Source organism: Notothenia rossii (genome assembly GCF_949606895.1).
Source record: "Notothenia rossii genome assembly, chromosome: 1".
NCBI classification, from domain to species: domain Eukaryota; kingdom Metazoa; phylum Chordata; class Actinopteri; order Perciformes; family Nototheniidae; genus Notothenia; species Notothenia rossii.
The window spans coordinates 48,388,142-48,415,922 of NC_136912.1; the positions used below are offsets into that span (position 1 = coordinate 48,388,142).

Here is a 27,781-nt window from a genome sequence, read left to right on the forward strand (position 1 = left end):
CCCCCCCCCCCCCCCGAGGGGTCCTCCACTTAGAAAAGACAGCCAATCAGCGCGAGCCAGAGGCGACCTTTACATTCGAGATAACAAACCCCTCCTTGCAAGTTTCACATACTTTTGGCATTTTATAAAGATAGTTTTAAGATATAGTTTTTTATAGTTGGATTATACAAATAACACATGTGAGTTACCTTAACCTCAAACAATAATAACAAGAGGAAAACATCAGCTCTGATCTCAAGCAGTAAAAAGTACCGCACACTCATTTAGCCTGCAGCTCTTCCAGACACTTGAGCTATTGTTCTTTAAGAATATTCCCTGCAGAATCTTTATTTAAAATAAAAGGTTTCACATTGCATATTTCCAGCTTCCTTTACACATACTGTTATTATTAATACAAAGTAATCAACCACACACATATATTTAAAACAAGTAGATTTCCCTGATCATTCGACATGCTGCTTCCATTTCCCATAGAGTAATAAAACATGTTTAAGCTAATTTCTCCACACTGTTTGTAGCCCTCCAGTACCCACATATGAAAGAATAAAAGCAGAGGAATCAAATAAAACACCAATACAGGAATAGTTGATAAATGATTATACAGGACATCTGATCACAGTAAGAAATACACACACATATTCTCTAGGAAGTGACCCTTGTTATAGGTCCGAATGTCCTGTCCCCTGAAAGTCATGAGTTTTGGTTGATTAACAGAAGTTTAATTGTTCTTGTGGCTTAATGGCTTCCCTGAACTTCCCTTCACCCCAAAGTCAGCTTACTAGGAATGAATACATTTTATTGATAAGCTCAAAAGGACGTTTATCTTGGTTACTGCTGGGTGACCCAAGTCTCCAGGCCTGCAGGATGTGTAGGAGATAAACATTAATTCTACAAGACTTTAACTACATTATCTGAAAATGTATCTGGGACTTCCCCTGTTAATTGCAAGGACTATTGATAATTAACAGAGAGACCCTAGGGGCCTCTTCTTGGTATCTGCTAGGCAGAAGTCACTCAATGCAGAAATCACAAGTTTAACACATATTCTATATAAGGTGACATTAAAATGAATATACCAGATTGAACTTTCCTGCCATAACACGTTACTTTAATACTTCAAATAACTCAAATAATACTTCAGTCCCTGGAGGCACACAACTTTTTTACAAGTGACTTTGTTGGAGTTGTGCTCCATCATAAACTACCTTCATCAGATACCTACCTGTTCCGATGTGATGTAAAGCCATCCTGGAGGGTGACAGAGAAGACGTGGGTAGCAGTTAAGGGAGAGGGTACCATCGTCGCTGCCCACTGCAACTGCATGGCGGGGTACGTTTGTGAAAGCGTTCATTTGTTTGTTTGTGTGTGCGTGCGATGGTGCCATAAATACGTCCAAATATATCAAAATGTTCCAAAATAAATGTCACCAGACAGGGCAGTATTATGTAAAATCTTAGGCCCAATATCTTTAGTGATTAGACGCTAATGGATATTTTTTTCCTTCCTTTTCATTCTTGGTGAAAGTTGTTCCCATGTGGCTGCTATTCTTTTTAAATTAGAGGCTTGTGTCCGTGTTGCACTCAAGGACTCAAGCGGACATCACTTGTCTTTTCTCACTCGTGGCAACTTTATTAAGAACCAAAAACTCAGTCACAGTTCCCTCAACCACCGAGGAAAAAAACGCTCTTCCTCACCTTCTCGCCCTCAGGCGGAGCCTTGTGGCGAAAACAGGCAACTACATGCACCAACCAACCCTGCTTTAACCGTAAACATAACATGCAAACATTCATACATAGTTGGCACAAAGACACTAGACAAATAAACATAACACATCGTGAACTATATCGTCACACTCTCCCCCACTTACAAAATGTCTTCTCGACATTTTCCTTTACACCTACTAATCTTAAACAACTACATGGGTAGTAAGACAAGGGAATGGGCCATTTTGAATAAAACACTTCTTAATGAGACACACAAGCTGCTGTTCACTGCAGTCGTGAATACTACTGATTTGATCAGTTCTTCTTTTTTTAAAACCCAAACATTTGCATCTTTAATACATATTACAAAACCATGAGTCCATACTGTTGAAAGGGTCATCATTTTCCTTTCTAAATCAATTCTGGAACCCAATCCGCACAACACAAATTTCGGCCAACAATCACATTAATACAAGGCACTTTAGGTATACTTGTAAAGAGGCAAGGAGTGTAATTTACTTTTTTTTTTAAATGTATTTCCAAGTCCATTACCAGGGCCGCCAGTAGCCATTTAAAGCTATCTCTTTGGTGGAAATGGTTCTCTCTGCGAAACTAGGCTGGCCAAGTTTGTCGTAAGTCAGAGTCTGTGGTTGCTTTCTTTGTCGTCTTGGATACATTGTCCTCTGCTCCGAGTCTTCCACTGTTTCCTCCTCTGAGCTCTCTGTAGCTGTTGTCACAACATCCTCCTCACCTTCGTCAGATGTCACTGTGTGGACCTGCTCCTCTTGTTCCTCCTCCCTGCTTTGCAGTGGCTCCCTCGTTCCCAAGATCATCTTTCCCTCTTGAGGATGGAACTTCTGAGCAGAGGGGTTAGGCGCAGGCATCCTTTGGTGTTCCGCTGAAGGCCAGGTGAATGTTACATCATTAAAGTCATCATCTGATTCCTCATCAACATTTGTTTGTTGTGTGTACTTGGTCACAGATGTGTGTCTGTTTGTGTAATTGTTTCTTTTCTTTGTTTGAGTTGGGATGGTAGCCTGATATCTGTCATCTGTGGCTGGGAGGAAATCACATGGTAAAAGTAGATTCCTGTGGAGGATCCTTGTCCTGCCTCCACCACTTTCAGGCACTACCTCAAACACTGGACTGATGTCACCTTTCTGACTTTTGACAAGATAAATGTTGTCTTCCCAGTAGGAGCGGATTTTACCTGGTCCTCCTCTCTCACCCACATTTCTCACCAGGACACGACTGCCAACCTGCAGTGTGGGGCCATACACTTTCTTGTCATACTGTTTTTTTCCCCTATCAGCTGACTTGGAAGCATTTCTGGAGGCGATGTCATAAGCCTCAGTCATCCTCTTTCGCCACTTCTCCACATAGTCCTGGTAGGAGCCTGTGCAGTCCTGATTTTCAATTCCAAACAGCAGGTCAACAGGCAGTCGGGGTGGCCTACCAAACAGGAGAAAGAATGGAGAATAGCCGGTGGCTTCATTAGCTGTGCAGTTGTAGGCATGTACAACTGTAGTGAGGTGATTTTTCCAGTCATGTTTCTGTTCTTCAGTAAGAGTTCACAGCATTGACAGCAACGTCCTGTTAAATCTCTCTGTCTGTCCATTTCCTTGGGGATGATAAGGAATAGTGTGAGACCCCCGAATGCCTGACAGTGTTTTCAGGTGGTGAAGCAGCTTGTTCTCAAATTCCCTCCCCAAATCATGATGCAGTCTTTCTGGGAAACCAAACTTGAGACAGAAATCATTAAACAGTTTGTCTGCAACAGTCTTGGCTGATTTGTTGGTAGTTGCATATGCTTGTGCGAACCGAGTGTAATGGTCCATTATGATAAGTACATATTCATAACCCCCCCTACATTCTTCCAAATGTAGAAAATCAACAGAGACCAGCTGGAATGGGTGAGTGGTTTTGATACTCATCATAGGTGCGAGTGGGTGTCTGTTAGGTTTTCTCTTCTTTAGACACTCACACACGTTTGTCACAAAATGTTCTATGTCTCTTTGCATTTTGGGCTAAAAGAAACGTTCTCTTATCAAGTTTACTGTCCTTTCTGTTCCCAATTGTCCTATTTCGTTGTGGAGCTCCTTCAGAACAAGTGGACGATATACATCTGGTAGCAAAAGCTGACTTTTTGTGTGAGTTTTGCGGTGCATAGTTCCATCTTCTCTGATCTCAAGCCTACTCCACTCTCTGACTAGAGCTTTAAATTCTGGGCCCTCGTGTTTCAGTTGTTGTACAGTGGGTCGCTTGGTGGGATGCTTTTCAGTCCATGTAACTGGTGATGATGAGGTCAACTGCCCGTGTTTTGTTTTCTTTACTTTTCCCTTTTTAGCCACATTGTGGTTTTGTGGTGAAGCAGGAACAGGGGATTGGGCTGCCAACAGTTCATACAGGGGCTTTGCTATGACAGAAAAGTTTTGTATGTATGTCCTGTAGCAGGACAGGAAGCCTAAAATCTGTCTCACTTCTCCCACTGTGTTACGGCGTCTTTCCTTCAGGGCCTGCACTGGAGCCAGCTCTGCCGGGTCCATGCTATGCCCCTCTTTTGACACTATCCTGCCCAAGATCCTAACTTTGGATTTAAAAAGTTCACATTTTTTTGGTGTGAGCTTCACTCCATGTTGCTGATATCGGCGAAGGACTGTTCTTACATGCTCAACGTGGTCAATGAAGGACTTGCTGTCGACTAAATTGTCATCAAGGTAAGGCAAGCAAATATCATCACGCAAACCCCACAAACACTCCTCCATACTTCTTTGAAATTCAGCTGGAGCTGAACTCAGGCCAAAGGGGATCCGCACCCACTGATACAGGCCCCATGGTGTGATGAAGGCAGTGAGAGGCTGACTTTCTTCATCTACAAAGCCTTGGTGGTACGCCTTGCCTTGGTCAAGTACAGAAAACCATGAACTCCCAGTAAGACTGTCCAACATATCTTGTATGCGAGGAATAGGATGTCTATCTGGCACTGACTTCCTATTTAGCTCACGGTAGTCTACACACAGTCTCAGTTCCCCTGATTTTTTTCTTACACACACTATAGGTGACGAATAGGGTGACCTTGATTTAGTGATCCAGCCCTTATTAATCAAGTCCTGTAAATATTCCTTTACCTCCTGATGTAATGGCTTGGGAACACAGATATAAGTCTTCTGGACAGGTGTCTGGTCATTTAAGGTGATGTGCATACGCAGAGAGGGTATGGAGCCTACATAATTTTCATCCCTAGCAAATGCTTTACACTCCTCCCTTAACACTTCTCTTGCTAAGGTTTGCTGGTCACTAGTCAAATGATCTAAAGTCACTGGGGGATCCCAGGTTTCATCACAGTCAGTAGTGGGGCAGCTTGTACCTGAGCAGTCTGTGTTTTGCTGTGCATTTCTGTCGGGACCTGGTTGTGTCTGTCCTTGTGCCGTTGGTTCTGTAGCTGCTGGGTACACAGCCTTCACACTCTCAATGTGTCCGAGGCTAACTCGGGGGCCTAATGTGACACTGTGTGCTGTAGTGTTAATAACTGAAACAGGGACAGTGGCAGAGTTACCTCTTCTCATAGTGAACAGCACTTCTTGGATGTGCAATCCCTCAGATAAGCTGGTGTTCATAATTGGGCTGAACAACATGACAGTGTCCTTTTCAGTCTGCAGGCGTGTGCGACATTTCACTGTGGTAACTTCACCTGGGAGTAACACAACTTTATCCTTGCCTGTTTTTACTATGGCCTCCTCAGAAGTAGCTTGATGAGTGTTTATTAGCTGGATAAAAGTGTGTGCAGCATAAGAGTCAATTTCAAAAGCACCGCTCACAACTGCTGTAGTGCTGTCACTTCCTGCTGTGCCCTTCTGTTGATTTAATTGTTCATTGATCACTTCCTCTATTACATTAAAGCCAACTATAGGGTCTTCTGCCACATTTTGATCACTGGAAACTAGAACTGGCACTAGCAGACTTGCACTAGAAGTCTCTAACCCGCTCAGTTGGAACTCTACTGGTATCCATCCCATAAATGGGATTTCTGTTCTATTTGCAGCAAGTCCATTTAGTGGTTCTGGCCCTAAGAGTTCAGCTATAGGTCTGATAGTGCTGTGTGGAAGGTGTTCAGCTCGCCATTGTTCATTTATTACTGTTGCCTGAGCACCCGTATCCCACAATTCTGTCACCGGTACGTTATCAAAAGTACATTTTACCATTTTCCATTTGCCAATAAGTTTAATAAGTCTTTTATCTTCTTTAGCTGAGAGGTAATTAACTTTGCATGTGTCTGGAAAGTTGTTCTTATGTCTCTTGGTTTCTGCTAAGTGTTCTGCAACTAAACTTACTGCTTTACACAGAGGTTTGTGTTCTGGCCAATGATGCTTCTGACAGGACCTGGAGCAATAAACTGGACTTGAACAACCTGCACATGTCACAAGTCTCCTGGTCAAGGGCGCCGGAAGCGGGGGGGCCAAGGGGCCCCCTACTTTTCAGCCGTGCCCCACATTTTCGCAGCAGCAGATGCCGCGTACAAATCCCTTTTCAATAATTCCCCTCTACTCTAAAGTCGCATCTAAAAAGCGATCTGATCTAGCTGTGTATATTTTGTTATTTTTGATTGTTATATTCACTCTCACTAGCTACAGGCATGTTTGAAGCTTGTAAAGGGAAGATGACAGCTCTCGCTCGCCACTCTGCTGTTCCTCAGTGCCGCTCCCCCTCCCTCCCGCTGAAATTATGAATGTAAGGTACAGTAATCATAGATAACACGGCAGGATCCGTTACAGTTTGTTTTTATCTGATTTCAAATAGGCCTAAGCAAATTCTTGGCTTTCAGAATATTAAACTTGTTTCGGCCAATTCAGATGATGAATAGGCCTACACATTTGAAGCTTGTAACGGCATAATTACAAGCGGAGAACGGAGTAATTTAACGTGACTGCAGGCATAACAACAGCCGGTGTTTCTCGTGAGTGTTTTCCCCGGGAAACAAACACAATACACACAAACGCAAAAATACACAAACACACACGTGTCGCGGCGCGGAACACTGTACAAATCCCGTTTCAATAATTCCCCTCTACTCTAAAGTCGCATCTAAAACGCGATCAGATCTAGCTGTGTATATTTTGTTATTTGTTATTGTTATATATATTCAATCTCAGTGGCTACACGCATTTTTTAAGCTTGTAAAGGGAAGACCACAGCTCGCCTCTCACTGGCCACTCTGATCTTCCACAGCGCCACTCCCCCTCCCTCCCGCTGAAATTATGAATGTAAGGCATAGTAATCATAGATAACACGGCAGGGTCCGTTACAGTTTGTTTTCATCTGATTTCAAATAAACAAAGTCTTTGCTTTCAGAATATTAAACTTGTTTCAGCAAATTCAGATGATAAATACAGGTGTGATGGGCCGTGGGAAGTAGGGGTGCTGAGGGTGCTGCAGCACCCCCTGGTGGAGGACAGGGGATCTGCACTTCCACAAGATATAATACAAATATAATACAAAAAAAAAAAGAATTTTCAGCATTGATGTAACAACATTCATAATTAAGTAAAGATAACACCCTTTTCACCCCGGTTACATTTTCCATTTGCCCTGTACGATGGGCGCTGTAAGTGATGAAAGTGGGAGATGTTGGCTTATCAGGCGCCCGCAGCTCACAGCCAGCGTGTGAGAGAGAGAGAGAGATAGATAGATAGAGAGAGGGGTGCACCGGTACCGGTGGGGATTGTTGTTAGCTTCTGCTGCGCTAACGGATATAAGAAGCTGTTTCTACAATAATGTGGAGGGAGAGCTCTCCTCTCAGACTGAGAGGCTCAGTGAGGTAAAGGACTCTGAGTGTTTAGATAGTTCACTTTAGTCTAAGTTGTCTCAGTGGGTCTCAAACGTTTTGATCACAATTTATGTAAACACATATTTCCAAGGCACACCTTTATAATTATTAGGATAAATAAAAACAGGTTTGAATTTTGAAATCATTCCAATGTATAGGCTACTGTACAGTAAACCAGACATATTGTTTACAACTGGAGAGATTTAAAAATATGCATAAATAAATAAATGTTAAGTGGTAAAATAAGATAGAAATGAACCACAAAAATAAAACAAGTTAGCCTACATTTATTTGTTATTGGCTATGGTAGGTTATTGGTTATGTTCACATACTTATTTGATTATTAAAATGCAAACCGATCTTTTTCATATGGGTGTTTTAGAGTTGTATCCCCTAGATCAGTCTCTAGTAATTGTGTGCTCAAAGTGCACCAGATTGAAGCACTTTACTTTAAAATGTCGAAAAACATCTTCTCGGGGGAGCATACCCCCGGACTCCCCAAGAGGATGTGAAGTCCACCCCCCAATTAAAACATGTTCATGCAATACTGAATACATTTGAAGCCTTTTTATATAAGCTGTCCACCATGTCAATACGTTTCTCTGTTTGTAGTGTATTGGTCTTTTGTAGAGGTTTTTCATTGCCAACTAAAATCTTGCCTAGGGCAGCAAATTGGTCAAAACCGGCCCTGGTGTCATCCCCACAGCACCCCCCATTTGAAACATGTTCCCACGGCTATTGGTGTGAAGCTTGTAACGGCATAACAAGTGGAGAACGGAGTAAGTTAATGTCACAACAGGAACAAGAGCCGGTGTTTCCCGTGAGTGCAGTAATCCAAACGAAAATATCTTCCCTCCGTAATCAATCAGGCCTTTTTCTCAAAATGATGACTCTGCAATAGTCATTATATAATGTGACATATTTTGCTTAATATTTGGAGTAGCCTACAAAAAAAAATCCCGATATCATTAGAAAGCTAGGAATCCAAATCTGTCTTCGGGTCAATGCGAGTGATTTCGATGGAGCAGGTCACTTTGCATTAGCAGAGCTCTCAAGTCTCACGCATTTGGCGTGAGACACACGCATTTCACTCCATTCACACGCTGACACGCCACACCTTGTATTTCTCATGCAGAGATTTCTTTCCAGGGTACCGGCCACCAAACTAGGGTTGTGTGAGACGCGTGCACCCCACTAGCCCCCCCCCCCCGTAGACATTCGCGATACAGAGGGCTTCATACTCCACTAGCACCCCCCCCCCCCCGTTGACATTCGCGCGATACAGAGGGCTTCATACTCCACTAGCACCGGGGCCCCCCCCCCGTTGACCTTCACGGTACAGAGGGCTTCATGGGAACTTTGAGGGGAGCCAGAAGTTGGAGTACCAAACACCGCTGCCAAAATCTCACTCTGAACTGTGTTCAAAACTTGAGAGCCCTGCATTAGGTAAAATAAAGCAGGCAGACATAACAGGAAGAATATGTACATTTTAACCCAATCAAATAGGACATTGTCACACCATTCAAATGTATCCATGTAAATTACAACCAATAAAAAAGCTTAGATTTGTTTATTTGTTTTTACTTTATTTGTTACGTTGTTCTGTGTGTCAGCCGTTAACCTAGATAGAAAGAATATATAGACTACACTTGCAAACATGTCAGAAGAACCAGCGCAGAAGAAAACTAAATACAGTCAATCTAAACTTAAATTTAACAACTGGAAGGTCACATCCCTGACATCCACATCTCCGGAGCCTGGACCTTCTTCAAACAGCGAAGCCAGATGAACCCAAAAGCAGTAGCTCTGCGGCCGCAGAAACTGTCAAAACCGACGCCGCCGCCCCCACCGCCGACTGCGGTCAACTCAGCCGTCTCTCGCGTTTGCTTGGTCAAATGAGCAGTTCTTCATCTTTGAGTGCGCGATTTATAGCGCCTTTACGGTAATTGACGAGAAGTGGCACTAACGCAAGAGAATGCAGGTTTTTTTCTGCTACCAACAATAAAATTGGTACTTTTGGACTCAGTACTTTTTAGACTACTACCACAAATACAATCAAGTACTTTTACTGTGTACCTTTTGAGTAATCCCCTGTCAAACTCCCATGCAGAGTACAATAATGCATGTTTTCTGCCATCTTTGATGAGAGATAAAATCATTTTTTGCCATAAGTTCTCAGTGAGAGATGTACTGTTGGACAGAGTGCTACTACGACTACTACCACAATTACAATCAAATACTTTGATCTTGTACTTTTTGAGTAATCCCCTGTCAAACTCCCCTGCAGAGTACAATAATGCATGTTTTCTGCCATCTTTGATGAGAGATAAAATCATTTTTTGCCATAAGTTTTCAGTGAAAGATGGACTGTTGGACTCAGTACTATTTGAACTACCACCACAAGTACAATCAAGTACTTTTATCGTGTACTTTTTGAGTAATACCCTGTCAAACTCCCATGCAGAGTACAATAATGCATGTTTTCTGCCATCTTTGATGAGAGATAAAATTATTGTTTGCCATAAGTTCTCAGTGAAAGTGTTACTGCTGGATAGAGTGCTACTAGGACTACTACCACAAGTACAATCAAATACTTTTATCGTGTACTTTTTGAGTAATACCCTGTCAAACTCCCCTGCAGAGTACAATAATGCATGTTTTCTGCCATCTTTGATGAGAGATAAAATCATTTTTTGCCATAAGTTCTCAGTGAAAGATGTACTGTTGGACTCAGTACTATTTGAACTACAACCACAAGTACAATCAAGTACTTTTATCTTGTACTGTTTGAGTAATACCCTGTCAAACTCCCCTCCAGAGTACAATAATGCATGTTTTCTGCCATCTTTGATGAGAGATAAAATCATTTTTTGCCATAAGTTCTCAGTGAAAGATGTACTGTTGGACTCAGTATTATTTGAACTACCACCACCAGTACAATCAAGTACTTTTATCGTGTACTTTTGGAGTAATACCCTGTCAAACTCCCCTCCAAAGTACAATAATGCATGTTTTCTGCCATCTTTGATGAGAGATACAATTATTGTTTGCCATAAGTTCTCAGTGAAAGTGGTACTGCTGGAAAGAGTGCTACTAGGACTACTACCACAAGTACAATCAAATACTTTTATCGTGTACTTTTTGAGTAATACCCTGTCAAACTCCCCTCCAGAGTACAATAATGCATGTTTTCTGCCATCTTTGATGAGAGATAAAATCATTTTTTGCCATAAGTTCTCAGTGAAAGATGGACTGTTGGACTCAGTATTATTTGAACTACCACCACAAGTACAATCAAGTACTTTTATCGTGTACTTTTTGAGTAATCCCCTGTCAAACTCCCCTCCAAAGTACAATAATGCATGTTTTCTGCCATTTTTGATGAGAGATAAAATCATTTTTTGCCATAAGTTCTCAGTGACAGTGGTACTGCTGGAAAGAGTGCTACTAGGAGGACTACCACCACAAGTACAATCAAGTACTGTTATCGTGTGCTTTTTGAGTAATCCCCTGTTAAACTCCCCTGCAGAGTACAATAATGCATGTTTTCTCCCATCTTTGATCAGAGATACAATCATTTTTTGCCATAAGTTCTCAGTGAGAGATGTACTGTTGGACAGAGTGCTACTAGGACTACTACCACAAGTACAATCAAATACTTTTATCGTGTACTTTTTGAGTAATCCCCCGTCAAAATCCCCTGCAGAGTACAATAATGCATGTTTTCTGCCATCTTTGATGAGAGATAAAATCATTTTTTGCCATAAGTTCTCAGTGAAAGTGGTACTGCTGGATAGAGTGCTACTAGGACTACTACCACAAGTATAATCAAGTACTTTTATCGTGTACTTTTTGAGTAATCCCCTGTCAAACTCCCCTGCAGAGTACAATAATGCATGTTTTCTGCCATCTTTGATGAGAGATCAAATCATTTTTTGCCATAAGTTCTCAGTGAAAGATGTACTGTTGGACTCAGTACTATTTGAACTACCATCACAAGTCTAATCAAGTACTTTTATGGTGTACTTTTTGAGTAATACCCTGTCAAACTCCCATGCAGAGTACATTACAATAGATTACAAGTATTAGGGTCATGCAGAGTGAGATGAGATCGCTGTCCCTTTAAGAGAGAGATAAAGTCATTGTGTGGCTTGTGCATGTGTGTTTCTGGATGGTAGAGCGACAGTGAGGGAACGTGTGTATATTTCTGGAAGTGAAACGAGGAAGCAGAAAAACAGAGGTCTGTGATTTATTTTGTGAAACAGAAGAACAGCTAAATAAATGCAACGGCCTCCCAAGAAGAGCTCGCCTCTCTCCAGTCATTTAAGCTAAAGTGGGTTATTGAACCTGAAGCTTGTTGCTTCTGCCCTCCTCGACTACGGTCTGGGAGCCGACAGGAAAGTTCAACACACAGATGGCCAGTCCGCCCCTTTGTAGCATATTATTTCGATGAGAGATGAGCAGATCGCCACTGGGCTTTCAACTAAAGACACAGCCACGCAAAAACTGCGGCATTTTTACGGCTCCTTATGGGTAGGCCTACTGCAATTTGTGAAGTGCTTTCCTCCGTGGTGAAACGATCAGCACTGCACCACGGAGGAAAGCGGCAGAAAGTCACCTGGGCGCCTCATAACAAACAAAATTCCCAAAGTTGTCCTGAAATTACTTATTAAATAAACAAAACGAAAAATATAGCCTACTTATGCAAACAACAAGGAAATCGTTTTTATTTTTTTATTATAATTACTTACTGTGAAATATATTATGTTTTTGTCATTATTACAACAAATGCACACTTGCAACTGACAATACTGGCAATGATTTTATATTTATTAGACTATTGAAAAAAAGATCATGCTCCAAATAAGTGGGGGTACGGCGTACCCCCGCGTCCAACGCCCACTACACCACTGCAAACGACATATCAAATCACATCTACAGATCAATACGAAGCGAATGAAAGTGTGTGTGTGTGTGTGTGTGTGTGTGTGTATTTTAGCGTTTTTTTCCCGGGGAAACACCAGCTGTTGATATGCCTGCTGTGACGTTACGTTACTCCGTTTTCCGCTTGTAATTATGCCGCTACAAGCTTCAAAGTTGTATTTATCATCTGAATTTGCCGAAACAAGTATAATATTCTGAAAGCCAAGACTTTGTTTATTTGGAATCAGATGAAAACAAACTGTAACGGACCCTGCCGTGTTATCTAGGATAATTACTATACGCTTACATTCATATTTCAGCGGAGGGAGGGGGAGTGGCGCTGCGGAAGAGCAGATTGGCGAGTGAGAGCTGTCATCTTCCCTTTACAAGCTTCACAAATGTATTTATCGTGGGACTTTGGAAATAAAAGTTAGCCGTTGCGACTTCCGACTGATTTCGATAGAGCGGATCACATATAAATAAATAAATAATAATAATAATAATAAATGAATGGTTTAGAAAGCTTCTATGCAAGCTTATATGTTTGCCCCGCCCCCTCCATTGTGTAAACGACCAATGTCCTTGCGGTAACAGAGCGCGTAAATACACCTGTCAATCTCATCTGTAATGGAGGCACTTCGAGGGTACATATATATGTATTTCAACAGAAAAGTTGTTATATACACATCATTGTGTTCGAAAATAAAACACAAATGTTTATATGAATTGTTTATTACACATCTTTCGAAAAAAAGAGACATTAATCCTATCCTGTTTATTAAAATTGCGTGGTTGCTTTATATATACAGTCTATGTGTGGTTGGTGCAATTTTTCGAATTTCACTTTGTTTTGAAAAGTTGGCGTGATACCTTCTACACACTAGTTTCCCTACTATTTGTCAGCAACACCTGTAGACAGAATGTACAGTTTCAGGTTACAGAGTATTGTTTTCCATTATATCACGTTGGATAAATTCATGAGGACACCAATAGCCTCCATTTTTAAAAGATATTTGCGCTCTTCTCCACCCAACACACTGCAAACTCACATTTTAACAGATGACACGTTTGTAAACAAAAACCCTGCTGGGGGGGTCCGGGGATGATACATTTTCTTTTCAAATTGTATTAACATGTCCAAATTTAAGAATCCCCATAACGAGTGTCAACGGATATGTGTTTTTTCAAGATGTATTATTTTTGAAAATCAAACAATGTTCTTGTTTATTACAGTTAAAAAAGTCTAAACTGAATATAAGATTTTAACTTGTTATGTCTTTTGAGAGTCTTTGTTTTCTCAACGTTTGGGAAGTTTTTCTTATTTGTCACACAATTTCAATTTCATATTTTTTTACAAAGAAATGACAGAACTTTGACATTTCAATTACAGCCAAGAAAAAAATCAATTACAAAAGAAGTCCTTTTGGCTGTCACTGAGAAGCTTCGAGCCACAACCAAAACAAAAGAAAATGATGAAGGTGACGAGGAAGCCACTTTCTGGGGCGAGGTGTGTCAGGAGCTTGGAAATCCCGATTCCAAGACCAATAGGACACGGCTTCATCATGCCTATAATCATCATAAAAAGGTAATGAAATATTTATATTTCCATGATTCTTATTTCTGCTTTGCTTTTACCTTCATCATCAGTCATTCATTTGCTCCTTGTCATGTGCAGATGAGTGACAAGACACAGATGGTGACCGCAGCACCTGCCAGCCAATCAAGAGACAGTGACCACACGGCCTGCCCCATCGACAGCTACCCCATCGTCGAATTACTCAAAAAGTACACGATAAAAGTATTTGATTGTACTTGTGGTAGTAGTCCTAGTAGCACTCTATCCAGCAGTACCACTTTCACTGAGAACTTATGGCAAAAAATGATTTTATCTCTCATCAAAGATGGCAGAAAACATGCATTATTGTACTCTGCAGGGGAGTTTGACAGGGTATTACTCAAAAAGTAGACGATAAAAGTACTTGATTGTACTTGTGGTGGTAGTCCTAGTAGCACTCTATCCAGCAGTACCACTTCCACTGAGAACTTATGGCAAAAAATGATTTTATCTCTCATCAAAGATGGCAGAAAACATGCACTCTGCATGGGAGTTTGACAGGGTATTACTCAAAAAGTACACAATAAAAGTACTTGATTGTACTTGTGCTGGTAGTCCTAGTAGCACTCTATCCAGCAGTACCACTTTCACTGAGAACTTATGGCAAAAAATGATTTTATCTCTCATCAAAGATGGCAGAAAACATGCATTATTGTACTCTGCATGGGAGTTTGACAGGGTATTACTCAAAAAGTACACGATAAAAGTACTTGACTGTACCTGTGGTGGTAGTCCAAGTAGTACTGAGTCCAACAGTACATCTTTCACTGAGAACTTCATAAGCTACTACCGTCAGCGTCGCTTCTCAGCGATTACCGTAAAGACGCTATTAATCGCGCACTCAAAAATGAAGCCCTGCTCATTTGACCATGCAAATGCGAGAGAAGGCTGAGTTGACCGCAGTCACCGCCGCCATTGTTGAACCGAAATAGGCTGGTTCCGAATGCATGGAGGTTTGTTGTCGGGACATTGAGGCGGGTAAAGCTGTAACTATCGGAAAAAAGGAGACCACTAGTAGATTATTTGGGCAAAGAGAAGGTACTTCAACGCAGAATGGTACAAAAGCAGAGAGTGGTTAATTCTTTGCAAAACCACTAAAGTGATACATTGCGATGTTAACAACCTCATGATAACCTCATATTTTTTTTTAACTTAGGATCAAACCTGTAGTCTAGAAAAAGGTAAATGTGTGCATTTTATTATAAAGTTGTGTATATTTACAGACTGTTGCAAAAACTAAGAAGCTTATAAACATCAGGTTTAAAACTAAAAGAGCTTTACAAAAAAGTAACACAATTAAAGATGTTTGGAGTTTTATTTGAGTTATTCATTTAAATTTTTTGCCAAAGAGATGCTGATTTCAAACCGTTGCTAGGCCTACATATTACGGTATTTCCTGTTTCTGCCGGAGAGAGAGGAGTTTGTAGGGGTAGGGTGTAAGGCGTGGTTTGGGATTGGGCCATACACACACACTTCTTTTGGCCCCCCCACTTCTAAAATGAATACGGCGCGCCTGCTCCTGGTTGCATCCTCCTCCTGTAGACAATTGTTGCAGCGGTGGGACCCTGACGGCTGTTGCTGGATTACTGCTGGTCCCCTGCAGCAACCCTCCGAAGTTTCCCTGCGCCTGGTGTGGAGCTCTGCATCTTCTGGATATGTGTCCCATCTGTCCACACTTGAAGCAGTGGCTACAGTTGACTTCCTCTCCTTTGTCCTGGCAGTCCTTGCACGCTCTTCTCCGGATGCTGTTGTTCCCTGTAGCTTGCCTGTAGTTCTGTGGCCTGCCAGTGCTCATGGAAGCTAACACCATACATTTCATTTCAGCAATCTCAGTTTGAAGCTCTCTTACCAGAGTGTGCATCACAAGCTCTTGTGGAGGTTGGGCTGTCTTTGTCTTCTCCTTGTGGGTGCCTTTAGCATCCTCCTGCAGTGTTTTCTGCATGGAGGGGTCAGGTGACTTGTCCAACTTATTGTTAGTTGTCTGTAGTTCAGTCATTCTGGGTGTTTTGGTGTTGTTACGTTTGAGCTTATTTATTCTTTCTGCCTCAAGGTTTCCTGCTTCATTTACTCTTTCAATCAGAGTTTCATCGGTCACCTCCATGTCATCAAGGTATGGCTTAATCTGGTATTTGATGTTGTCACTGAGCAGCCCTGTACCAACTGTATACCGTAGAAACTTCTTCTTGCCAGGTCTGCACTGTAGTGCTCCTCCGAGTCTCTGTCCTTGGATGTAAACAGCAGTCTATCTTTTAGTTCAATAGCTCTGAACAAAAACTCTTGTGCTGATTCTTTCGGCTCCTGGGACATGCTGATCAATTTTTGGTACAGATCTGAAGTGTCATCTTCGTTGTAATGCCCCTTTAATATGATCTTTAGCTGAGGCAGAGTCAATTCAGTCTTTATTTCTAGCGTGTCACGCAGCTTTAAGCCAGGGCTAATGGCCCTGATCACAGCCTCGATTGCTTCCGACTCACCATGACCCTTGCGAAGCCCGCTCTCTATCTGGTGTATTGGGTTGGTATATGACAGTTTTTCACGCTGCCCTCCTTCACCGATTTGGCCGCAGATGCGGAACTCTCGCCTGATGGTTACCTCTGGCACCTTAGCTGTGAATAGTGGCCTGCTAGTGCTGCTGCTGACGCCATCTGATATGTTTAGTTTTTCACCCAGCATCTTTATTTCGTCTTCCAAACTCTTTCGGGACTGCTGCAGCTCCATATATTTATCTCTCATCTCAGTGTCATGGCGGCGCTCGCACCCTTTTCTGTCTCAGTCTTCTGTCAGGCCCTCCATGAAAACTAGCAGCTCTTGGATTATTTTGTTTTCTTCTATTTTAAATAATGTTCGTCTGTTTTTATCAGCAAAAGTATCTTTTTCATCATCTTCTATACAATGAAGATATACACAGACCTCCAACATCCGGTCCCGGTTTTGCTGACTCAGAGCTATGGTGGCGCGATCTAGGAGAATCTCCAAATCCATATTTTCCTCACGGTACAGTGTTATCTTTCTTTTCCTGGTTCGTCTAAGGATAAAAGCCCTCTTTTAATCCGTTTAGAGCTAATCTCCTGGCTGGCTCGCCAATATATGTTGCACTCAAGGACTCAAGCGGACATCACTTGTCTTTTCTCACTCGTGGCAACTTTATTAAGAACCAAAAACTCCGTCACAGTTCCCTCAACCACCGAGGAAGAAACGCTCTTCCTCACCTTCACGCCCTCAGGCGGAGCCTTTTGGCGAAAAATAGGCAACTACATGCAGCAACAAACCCTGCTTTAACAGTAAACATAACATGCAAACATTCATACATAGTTGGCACAACTATATCGTCACATCCGCATGGGGATCAACAAAGTGCCATGCACAAGCCAGGCCTGCATGGTATGAAATATATTGTATTGTATGGCCCTGATTTACTTTAGTAAGATAAGCAAATTGTGTTTGTCAAGACTTGTGACTTTGATACTAATCAGATAATAATTGTTGATATTGTGATGTTGATCAAATTGTTCTTGTGTTCTTTTCAAAGGGGGTGTACTCATTTATGATAAGCACTGTATATTTTTCTGCTAAGTAGGCAGAACACAGTCCAGTCGAAAGCAGCACAGGGAGTGACCCATCAGGCAACACAAGTGGCAGCAGAACATCAGGCAACAGAGGCAGAGCGTCAGGCATCAGAGGCAGGGTGACAGGCATCAGAGGCAGGGTGACAGGCATCAGAGGCAGGGTGACAGGGTGTGCAGCAGCAGAGCAGCACTGAGATAAGTTCAGGGACCTGTGGAAAGACAAACAACCGGTGGTTTTGATTAGAAAGATCCATTATGTCTCAACTGAAACCTGTTAAATGGCACAATTGGAACAATAATGACTTCTTTGATGTATAAAAAAGTTGCATAAAATATTGTTCTCTGATGCTCATTATTAAATTACTGCACATTGATTTTGTTCTTACTCTCAGATTCTGTAACGGTTGTACATGACACTGCCAGACAAGTTCATTAGTGCTGCACAGACATGCACAATCCTATCAATCATGGCCTCTTCTCTCTTCTGTCTTTCATCCTGCAGTCTTTTCACCAGGCGCAGAGGAAGTGGGCCATCCAGAATGTGGTACCGGCTCTTCAGGGCACCAATTACTCTCTCTGCAGACCACATATCACATATTTGTTGTTAAAATGCTGTTTATCTACATTGTTATGTTTGAGTTTCACAGGAGTAGCACAGTTGACCGTTATATCATATCGTCAGTGCATTGTGTCCTATAATTAGTGTTTCTTTTTCATGTTAAAGTGAAGAAAGATCCCTGTTAACTTCCTGTTATCCTGTTCTCTTGATATTGCACTAAATGTGAACAACAGTTCAATGTATTTAAATATAGAATAACATGTTTTAAGATAAAATGTTATCTTAAGACACCCTACAAAGTAGGGATTACACATGTACTCGTTGATGTTATTAATTGAAATAACGTCTCAGCACTTGTTAACCCGGATCTGTACTGTTACAGTCATTAATTTAGTTAGGGAAATGTGAACCATGTCAGCGGCAAGTAGCAACAGTGATTTGCTGATTCAGCACACTCTGAATACCAAAAACATTAAAATGTACATACTGTATGAATCTGACTGCTGACTCTATACTTACCAATGTGAATTCTGATGTTCGAAGTCACACGAGAATTTGCAATGTCTTTGGCTGACAGTTGTTTTCGGCCCCTCGTGAAAGACGGTGTGATGAGCTGTGCACCCAGAACAGCAAAGTCATCCTTCAAAGTGAAGTCCCTGTCCGCTAAAATCTGAAATAAACATAACAAATACTTAAAAACACTACTTTACTTCAACAGCAACTCAAAAATGGTAACTATGGGTAAATAATAAATTCACAAATAAGACTTAAATTAGAAAAAAAAAAACAGTTCAATTGTTACCTGATCTCCTGCACGGTGAAACTTCTGAGATAAGAAGTCTGAGTTCCTTACAATATGCACATTTGAAACCCTCCCTCCCCAGCCTTTGGAGAGATATGTGATTGAGCCAGATGGGTGACATGCAATGAAATACTTCACTGTTGTCCATTTTTTGTATTTTGAGTAGGTGATAGCTCTGTGAGAAGAGACAGTCGTAAGTAATACTTATCTATAAATTGTGTACATATACACAGACAGCCAGGTAAGTATTACAAAAACCCGACACTTTATGCATGCTATCAAAAAGAAAAATATCTCACCTTGTTTTCAGCTTCTTTGAGTGTTCAATTCTGATCTCAAAGCAGTCGATAATTTTAGGGTACTGGAAGAGAACCTCTGCTGGTACTGTGCTTCTGATACACTCTCTATCAGGCCATTTAATCAAAAAAGAAATGTTGCCGTACATCAAATCCAACCATCGGGAGAATACATCCAGGAAAGTGCTATGTGCCAGGTCAAATATTCCACACATCATATCGGTTGAGGGGTTCTGCTGCAGTTTCACCAGAGTAATAAAGAGCTGGTCTTGTGTTGACATCTTGGAGGTTTTCTGTGACTTAACAAACTGTACCAGGTACTGATGAAGAGTGTCAAATACTGTCCATGACAGGCCTGTCATGACTTTACATTTAGTGTCATTTTCTCTCACAGTGTTTACCGACATTTTCAACGTCTCCAATTCTCTGATGGCTTCAGCTCGCTCCTTCATGGCCTCATCTCATTCTCTTCTTAAATTATACAATTCTTCATAAAGTTTATTTCTCTCTAACTCCTGAAGAGGTATGGGAACTTCTGATGTTGGGGATTCTGGTGCCGGGGCTTCTGGTGCTGGGCCCTCTGATGTTGGGGATTCTGGTTGGGCAGACTGAACACCCTCACGCTTCCTCCTTCTCTCCAGCCTCTGAAGTACTGACCTGGGAGACTTTGTCTTTTTATGTGGGAACAGCGAGGGTGTGTAGTCTGGGTGGGCTATGTCCTCGTTTTTTAAGCCTAGGGCAAGACAGTTCACGAATGAAATGAGAAGGGGATAGAAGGGGGTGAAATACATTTTAACTGCAGAAAGCTCGGAAGCTACCACCAGTGTTGTTAGCATAGCTGTGTTTTTTTATACTCAAGCAAGATAGCCTGCATAACGTAGTAGTTAGTTAACTTCTCTTAAAACTAGTAATTGAAAATTCATGTTAACTACGAAACAATTTAACACTGTTATTGTGTGAATAACGTTGTCATACCTGTAATGAAGTGCTGACTACAGACGTACACATGTTTGGATTTTGGATCCCACAGGTGGCCAAACTCATCCTCCCGGCGGATCGCTTGAAGCCACCGGGTTCTTCTCCTAGGCTCTGTGATTTGGATTTTTAAGCTTGTCAGTTGTACAAAAGGGCACACAGCAGCTCCTGGGCATTGTGGAAGCCAGTTTGTTTTCCCCCTCAGCGCGAACCGGATGTGACGTTTTGTGGGCGTTCCCTCGCTTGCCGACTGTATCTATTGAATAGCTGAAGGTCATGTGATCATTTTAAAGTTGGAACGAAGTCTCAAGCTGAAAGTATGTGGAAGGCAGAGATGGAGTACTCGACTCCTGGAGTCGGACTCGAGTGCCGATTTTCGGGACTCGTGACTCGACTCGGACTCAGACTTGAACTCGTGAATTCTCGCAAACGATGACTTGGACTCGGACTCATGAATTCTCGCGTAGGATGACTTGGACTCGGACTCGTGAATTTTTCCCCCCACGATGACTCGGACTCAACTTGTACATTGACGCTCCGACTTGGACTCGGACTCGAGCAAGTTGTCTCTGGAGTCTCATGTCCTCTATCTTGGCATGTGCACCTGTGAGGCGAGCTCATGTACTGGGCCCCGCTATTCCAGTCTAGAGATGTCTAGAGACACACCCCGCATCGTGCTGTATGCTTTCACACATTCTGCTTCCACATTGGAAAAGAGCAGCGCAAAATGCTCGTTATGTGGAAACAATATTGAAGAGAATATTCCGTAACACATTACTCCAAGGATCGAGTTCAGAAATATAGGCTGTCTTGAACACTATCATCAGAGTAACGTGATCTAATCAATAAATAAAGATTCAGCCGATAACAAGAAAGCACATGGCTACTTAACATGCAGAATGAAGTCATTTTGCATGCTAAGCAGCCATGTGCTTTCTGGGGCTCAATCTTTATTGGTAAACCGATTTAACCGGTAAAAGTTCCTTCAAAATAAGAGTCCCGATCTTATTACTATCAAAATAAAAGTGCAGAAAGGAAAACTTTACCATAGGATTGGCATACAAATGTAGTCACTTCTCTAAAAGGTAACTCATTTTAAATATAGTTAGATATATTAAAGCTCATTTACAATAATAATTAAAACTGCGGTCGCACATGTGCGCGCAGCGATGAGCAGGCCCTCGCGTCCGTGCGCCTGTCGGGGAGGGCAGCCGGTCGTCCCGGCGTCAAGCAGATGCGCGTGAGTCCTGGGAAATGAGCCGTTTCTCATTTCTATAATTTTCGCGTCCCAGACTCCCAGGTCCTCCGGCAGCGACCCGGAAACGGATGTCGGCGCGCCGTCTCGAAGGAAAACAAATTTCTCTAAAGGGTCGTCGAGGATCGATCATCGAGGAGGCTGTCTGGAGGAGCCGTAACCGAGGATACACTGATTTAGAGGAGAAAGGAGAGAGGAGTCTCTCTGGAGGAGCTATGACCGAGGGTACACAGATGTAGAGAGAGGAGAGAGGAGTGTCTCTGGAGGAGCTATGACCGAGGGTACACTGATGTATTCTCCGGAGATGATTTCAGCCAACAGTGATGTTTAAAAGAGGTGTGACGCACGGCTGGACTTATGTCAACCAAGCACAGCTCTGCAAACTGTTCCCGTTGTGATTATAAGTTATTTGAGATGATCAAATGCGCATCAGACTTTCTGCCCTTTACCGTTTGTTTAATCACTAATCACATCTCCCCTGGATGTTAGGCTATTTTGTTTTTAATACAACTGCTTTCATTGTGAGGCAATGTTTACAGTGAGAACAGCTGCTGAGATCAGTGCAGAAAGCAGAACAGTGTGTATAATATATCGCTCAATAATATATGTGATAGGCCTACATTTCACACTTTATTTGTAGGCTTTAGGAGATATCTACAAATAAACCGTAGATATTTTTCATGAAACCATATAGTGCTTCACATAATAAAATATACAAGGGCTGTACCCTGATATTTAGTATATGCTTTAGGAGCTCTTTGTGTTAGTTGTAAAATGTGTAGGTGTGGTGGTGGTGTGTGTGTGTGTGTGTGTGTGTGTGTGTGTGTGTGTGTGTGTGTGTGTGTGTGTGTGTGTGTGTGTGTGTGTGTCTTTGAGAGTTTATGTGGCAGGCAGACAGGCAGGTGTCAGTAGGTTATCTGACATATAAATGGTCAAAAATTGTACATTCTCCGTTAGCCTACGAGCTCCCCGTTTGAGCAAAGGACTATTCCATCTCGATATAGTATGACATTGGATATGCGCTTAACTTGTCCTGGATTGGAATTTTTCCGATCATTACCCTAGGAGGAGTTTGCAGCAATGTCCTTAAAATGCATGAAAAACTCACATTTTTCAAAATGGCCGACTTTCTCGGGGGCGGGGCTAATGGAAGGTGATTTGAAATATGTCCGCAATCATAAGAGCAATGTATATACAGCATTTCGTGAATATTGGAAAAACTATATGCGAGTAGTTTGGAGTAATTTGCGACATGTAAATCGTCAAAAATGGTGTATTCGCTGTTAGCTTACGACCTCCACGATTGAGCTATCAAACAGTTTCTTCTCAATTTAGCATCATATTGGATAGGGGCTGAACTTGTGCTGGATTGGAATTTTTCCGATCATTCCCCTAGGAGCAGTTCGCAAGAATGTGCTTAAAATGCATGAAAAACACACATTTTTAGAAATGGCCAACTTCCTGGGGGGCGGGGCTAATAAAAGCTATCTACAAATATGTCCGCAACTCCATGAGGAATGTCTGTGCCAAAATTCGTGAAGTTCTGAGAAACTATATGTGACTACCACACAATAGGGGGCGCTAGTGAGCAGTTTTTTTGAAAAATTACGTTTTTTTTTTACATTCTCTAAAAAGTTGTGGGCTTTGATGTGTCTCCCAAGTTTTGCATTCCGAGGCACATTTTGGCACATCGTCATAAAAAAAAAAGTACAGGCCACGCCCACATTTGTCATTCGTTGTTACACTTTAAATATAAGTTCATACTCATCCCAAGAGTATGTCTAAAAATAAAAAATAAATGTTCGTCCATCATTTCACAAGTTATACATTTGTCATGTTTTTGGCGCCCCCTATTGTCCAAAATGAAAATGACTATTCCCCAATGCAAACTGAACCTTACCACCAAAATGTGTTTTTTTGGTACATTGTTGATGAGTTATGAGCTATTTCTATCTAAGCCCCGCCTTTTTGCGAACACGTTTAGAGTAATGACGGCCACATTTATCAACTGAACATGCTCATTTCCTACGATGATGTCTCTGACCCTCCAGCGATGCTGTATGAGTTTGGTGTTGACTTTTTTATTTATTTTATTTTACTGAATATTTAACTGTTTTTGAAATTATGCTAATTAAAAAAAAAAAAAGTAGGCGGAGCTTAGGGGTTCAAGGAGATTATATGTAGAGCAGGTCCACCCGAATAAGTGTGCAAAATTTGAGGTCATTCGGAGTTACAGTTACAGCAACTTTGTATATCTTTCCAAAAATGGAAATGGCCATAGGTGGCGCTAGAGAGCATGTTGGACAATTTGAACACATTGAGTCCAGAATATTGTAGTTTTCAACGATTCTGGAATCCGTGCAAAATTATACAACTTTTGAAGCATCCGAAAGATCTCAAAAACAGGAAACGTCAGCAGAAAAATAAGAAGAATTCCTCCAATAACAATAGGTTCCTCGCACTTCGTGCTAGGACGCCGTTGGGTCCTAGCGCTCCGTGCTCGGGCCCTAATAATATTAATTTTAGTCATAAGCTTTATATTTGTATAGCACCTATTAAAATAATTGTAGCCAAACTCGCTTCACAGCAGTTCAATAGACAGATTAGTATAACATGACAGGATAAAAGCAATGTAGAGGAGCCATTTCAACACATATATCCACGAAGATTAATACATGAAGACTTGTCCCTTGACGTGACGTCTCCCCCCGAGCGAACGCTGCCGCTGCTCTCTGGAACTACTGAGTATTACTCCAATACTGTCGTTTTTTTTTGTCACTATTTTTACTGTCATCTCAGCCATTTGAACAGTAGCCTATCCTCCCTACAATATCAGTGACTTTATCCCTTGTTTTAACTTGCAATCGTGTGTGTTTTGGACTACCGATTTACCGGCTTCCTACCTCGCTAGCTCCATTACCTCGCCTAGCCGCCGCTGCTATCATACTCCCGGGACCTGTGTCTGTTAGCTTCACCACCCAGGCAACGATGTGGATCAACAGACAGCTGGTATGGAGTATCCTCGCATGGATTATATCCTTCATAGTCCATCCAGTAACACCAATACTTCAATACTCAGCAGTCGAATTTTTCCAACTGCAATTCCACCTGTCAGAGCCCCCACCGGCATTGCATCACCTAGGTATCGCTCACCATGCTCGCCGGAAATACATCCACCGCGGATCCCATCGGAGCTTCAACTTCGATGACACAAAACCAATTCGATCCTTCTGTTCCTCAAATCCCCGTCCCGCAAGAAGATCCACCGGACGGTCTATTGACCACAGCTCGCTAGCAAACCTGGCCAGGTGTGCTAGTGCTGGCGTCAAACCTGACAGAAACGATCTCACCATCGGCTACTCAACATCCGCTCGCTCAACAACAAGGGACTTTTACTTCATGATCTACTGAAAGATCGTAAGTTTGATTTTCTATGTCTGACTGACACATGGCAACAGCCCAATTACTTTTCGCAGCTTAATCAAACTATCCCATCTGGATTTGTTTACACCAGCAAATCCCGTCTCTCTGGCAGGGGCGGCGGTCTCGCGATACTTTACAACGAGAAGTGGAAAGTATCTGCACTGACAGTTCCTGTGAATACTTCCTTTGAGTCCATTGCTCTGCAAATCAATGGGCCAATTCCAACAATTTTTGCCACTGTCTATCGTCCACCCAAGGCCAATAAGGACTTTTTAAATGAACTCTCTGCTTTTTTTACTTCCATATCTTCTCTCTCCCCTAATATAATAGTGCTGGGTGATTTTAATATTCACATGGACAATGTCAACAATAATCTCACAAAGGACTTTACATCATGCCTGGACAGTTTTGGATTACAGCAATATATTGACTTTCCCACACACTCAAAAGGACATATACTTGATCTGATCTGCTGCTCTGGTGTAACTCCTCTGAACTGCTCTGCATTCGATTTGCCCATTTCTGACCACAAGTTTGTAACCTTCAATGTCAAGTTAACACTACCCAAAGCAAATATTTCACGATTCATCTCATTCCGTAACGTTAAGAATATCAACACGCCTGCTTTTTCTATTGGAATTAACAACCTCCCCTGCAAAGACTACCTATCCACCACCGATGAGCTGGTCTCCCATTACAATTATGGACTCCATAACCTTTTAAACATACATGAACCTCTGAAAACCCGGTCTGTCTCTTTCACCCGCTCTGCCCCCTGGTATACACCCGAGTTACGCCAGCTTAAAGCTAAAGGTCGTCGTCTTGAACACCTATATACTAAAACCGGGCTTGTAGTTCATAAGGACATGTACAACAGCCACATACTCGCCTATAAGGATGCTCTTTCCTCCGCTAAATCAGCATACTATGCCAACTTAATTAGGTTAGCTGAAGGAAACACCAGAAACCTGTTCTCTACAGTCAACAGCATTCTGCAACAACCTCTTCACCTGTATTCAACTTCTCAATGTAACACCTTCATGACCTTTTTCGATGCTAAAATCAAAGATATTCACCAGCAACTGACCTCCTCTAGCTATACATCACTTCACTCAACTCCGTATGCTCCCCTCTCCTCCCCACTATCCAGCTACGAACTTCCCACTGTCGCTGAAATATCAAATCTCATTCGTAAATCGAAATCATCCACCTGCCAGCTTGACCCCCTTCCCACCCACCTAGTTAAAGCATGTCTACCTTCTCTCTCCGCTTTAATTACCGACATAATTCACTCCCCCCTTACCTCTAGTCTTGTCCCCTCATTCCTCAAAACAGGTGCAATAACCCCTATTCTCAAGAAACTAGGTGCGGACCCCAACAACTTCATTAATTTCCGCCCAATCTCTAATTTACCATTTCTCTCCAAGATACTCGAAAAAACTGTTGCAGCCCAAGTCCACACTCATCTGAACAACAATAATCTTTTTGAAGACTTTCAGTCTGGTTTCCGCTCCTCACACAGTACAGAGACGGCCATGGTTAAAATCACAAACGATCTCCTGGTAGCAGCTGACTCTGGGCTCTTATCCATACTCATCCTCCTTGACCTGACTGCAGCCTTTGACACAATCTCACACCACATCCTCCTTGACAGATTGTCTTCCATTGGTATCACTGGCACATCCCACACCTGGTTTAGATCTTTCCTCTCCGGCCGTACTCACTTTGTCCAACTCAAACACCTCAAATCACAGTCCCATCCAGTCTTCACTGGTGTTCCTCAGGGTTCTGTCTTGGGCCCCCTCCTATTTATCATCTACCTTCTACCTCTCGGCCATATCTTCAGAAAATGCGCAATCCAATTTCCCTGCTACGCGGATGACACCCAGCTCTATTTCTCCACCAAACCCACTTCCACTCTCCCCCCCACTGCCCTTTCCGACTGCTTACTGGAAATCAAATCCTGGTTCTCATCCAACTTTTTAAAACTAAACAGTGATAAACTGAGTTTCTCTTAGTTGGCTCCAAGTCCACTCTGGCCAAAACTGACAAATTTTTCCTCACTATTGACAATTCCACAGTCCCACACTCCCCCCAAGTTAAGATTCTGGGTGTCATCCTTGACAGCAACTTATCATTTGAAGCTCACATCAACAACATCACTCGATCTGCCTACTTCCACCTCCGCAATATTAACCGCCTCCGCCCATCACTTACACCCAACAGCACCGCCATCCTTATCCACGCCTTCGTTACATCCCGTATTGATTATTGCAACTCCATCCTCTCTGTTCTTCCTCACAAATCCCTGCGTAAGCTTCAACTAGTCCAAGACTCAGCCGCCCGTATCATTACCAGAACTCCTTCCATTAATCAAATCACTCCGGTTCTCCAACAACTCCATTGGCTGCCCGTTAAATACCGCATAGATTTTAAAGTGTTGCTCCTCACCTTCAAGGCCCTTCACACTCTTACACCTCCATATCTCTCTGAACTCCTTCACACCTACACTCCCTCTCGTGCCCTCCGATCCTCCTCTGCCTTCCTACTCACTGTACCTTCTGCCCGCCTGACCACCATGGGGTCAAGAGCCTTCAGTCACTCTGCACCCCGTCTCTGGAACTCTCTCCCACAAGACATCCGCAATATGGACTCACTATCAACCTTCAAATCCAGCCTGAAAACACACCTTTTTAAACTAGCATATTCAATATCTTAATAATTTTTCTAAACTGATTGTTGTTTTGAAGTATTTGTATTTAAGTCTTGTATTACTGTCTGGTCTTCTTTATTGCTTGTTTTTAATTATGCACTGTAAGATGTCCTTGAGAGCTTTGAAA

At 42.2% G+C, this 27,781-nt stretch overlaps 1 protein-coding gene across 6 annotated transcripts; it reads right to left on the bottom strand.

Moving 5' to 3' along the window:
* Positions 1 to 1,655: 1,655 nt before the first annotated feature.
* Positions 1,656 to 27,781, bottom strand: LOC307045657 (uncharacterized protein). Of its 6 annotated transcripts, none has more exons than XR_013809967.1 (8): positions 24,672 to 27,758; positions 20,264 to 20,377; positions 19,292 to 20,021; positions 18,993 to 19,167; positions 18,710 to 18,860; positions 18,018 to 18,207; positions 16,540 to 17,840; positions 1,662 to 3,155 (listed from the first exon to the last, which is right to left on the bottom strand). XR_013809967.1 is itself a non-coding variant. In XM_079691459.1 (7 exons), the coding sequence occupies exons 3-6, from the start codon at positions 19,738 to 19,740 to the stop codon at positions 18,020 to 18,022; spliced, it is 963 nt and encodes a 320-aa protein (XP_079547585.1). In that variant the 5' UTR covers positions 19,741 to 20,021; positions 20,264 to 20,377; positions 24,672 to 27,758; the 3' UTR covers positions 15,481 to 17,840; positions 18,018 to 18,019. The 6 variants fall into 6 exon arrangements, 3 of the variants coding, with proteins under 3 accessions (XP_079547584.1, XP_079547586.1, XP_079547585.1); XR_013809968.1 differs by having other exon boundaries at positions 24,422 to 27,758; XM_079691459.1 differs by lacking the exon at positions 1,662 to 3,155 and having other exon boundaries at positions 15,481 to 17,840.

Excerpts from the sequence above, each read along its gene's own strand:
- LOC307045657 (XM_079691458.1), bottom strand. The coding sequence starts at position 24,871 with ATGGTGAGATCGTTTCTGTCAGGTTTGACGCCAGCACTAGCACACCTG. Across the intron at positions 3,156-24,671 it reads ATGTATTTCCGGCGAGCATG|GCCACCCCGACTGCCTGTTG; the intron begins GTGAGCGATACC and ends CCTGTTTGGTAG.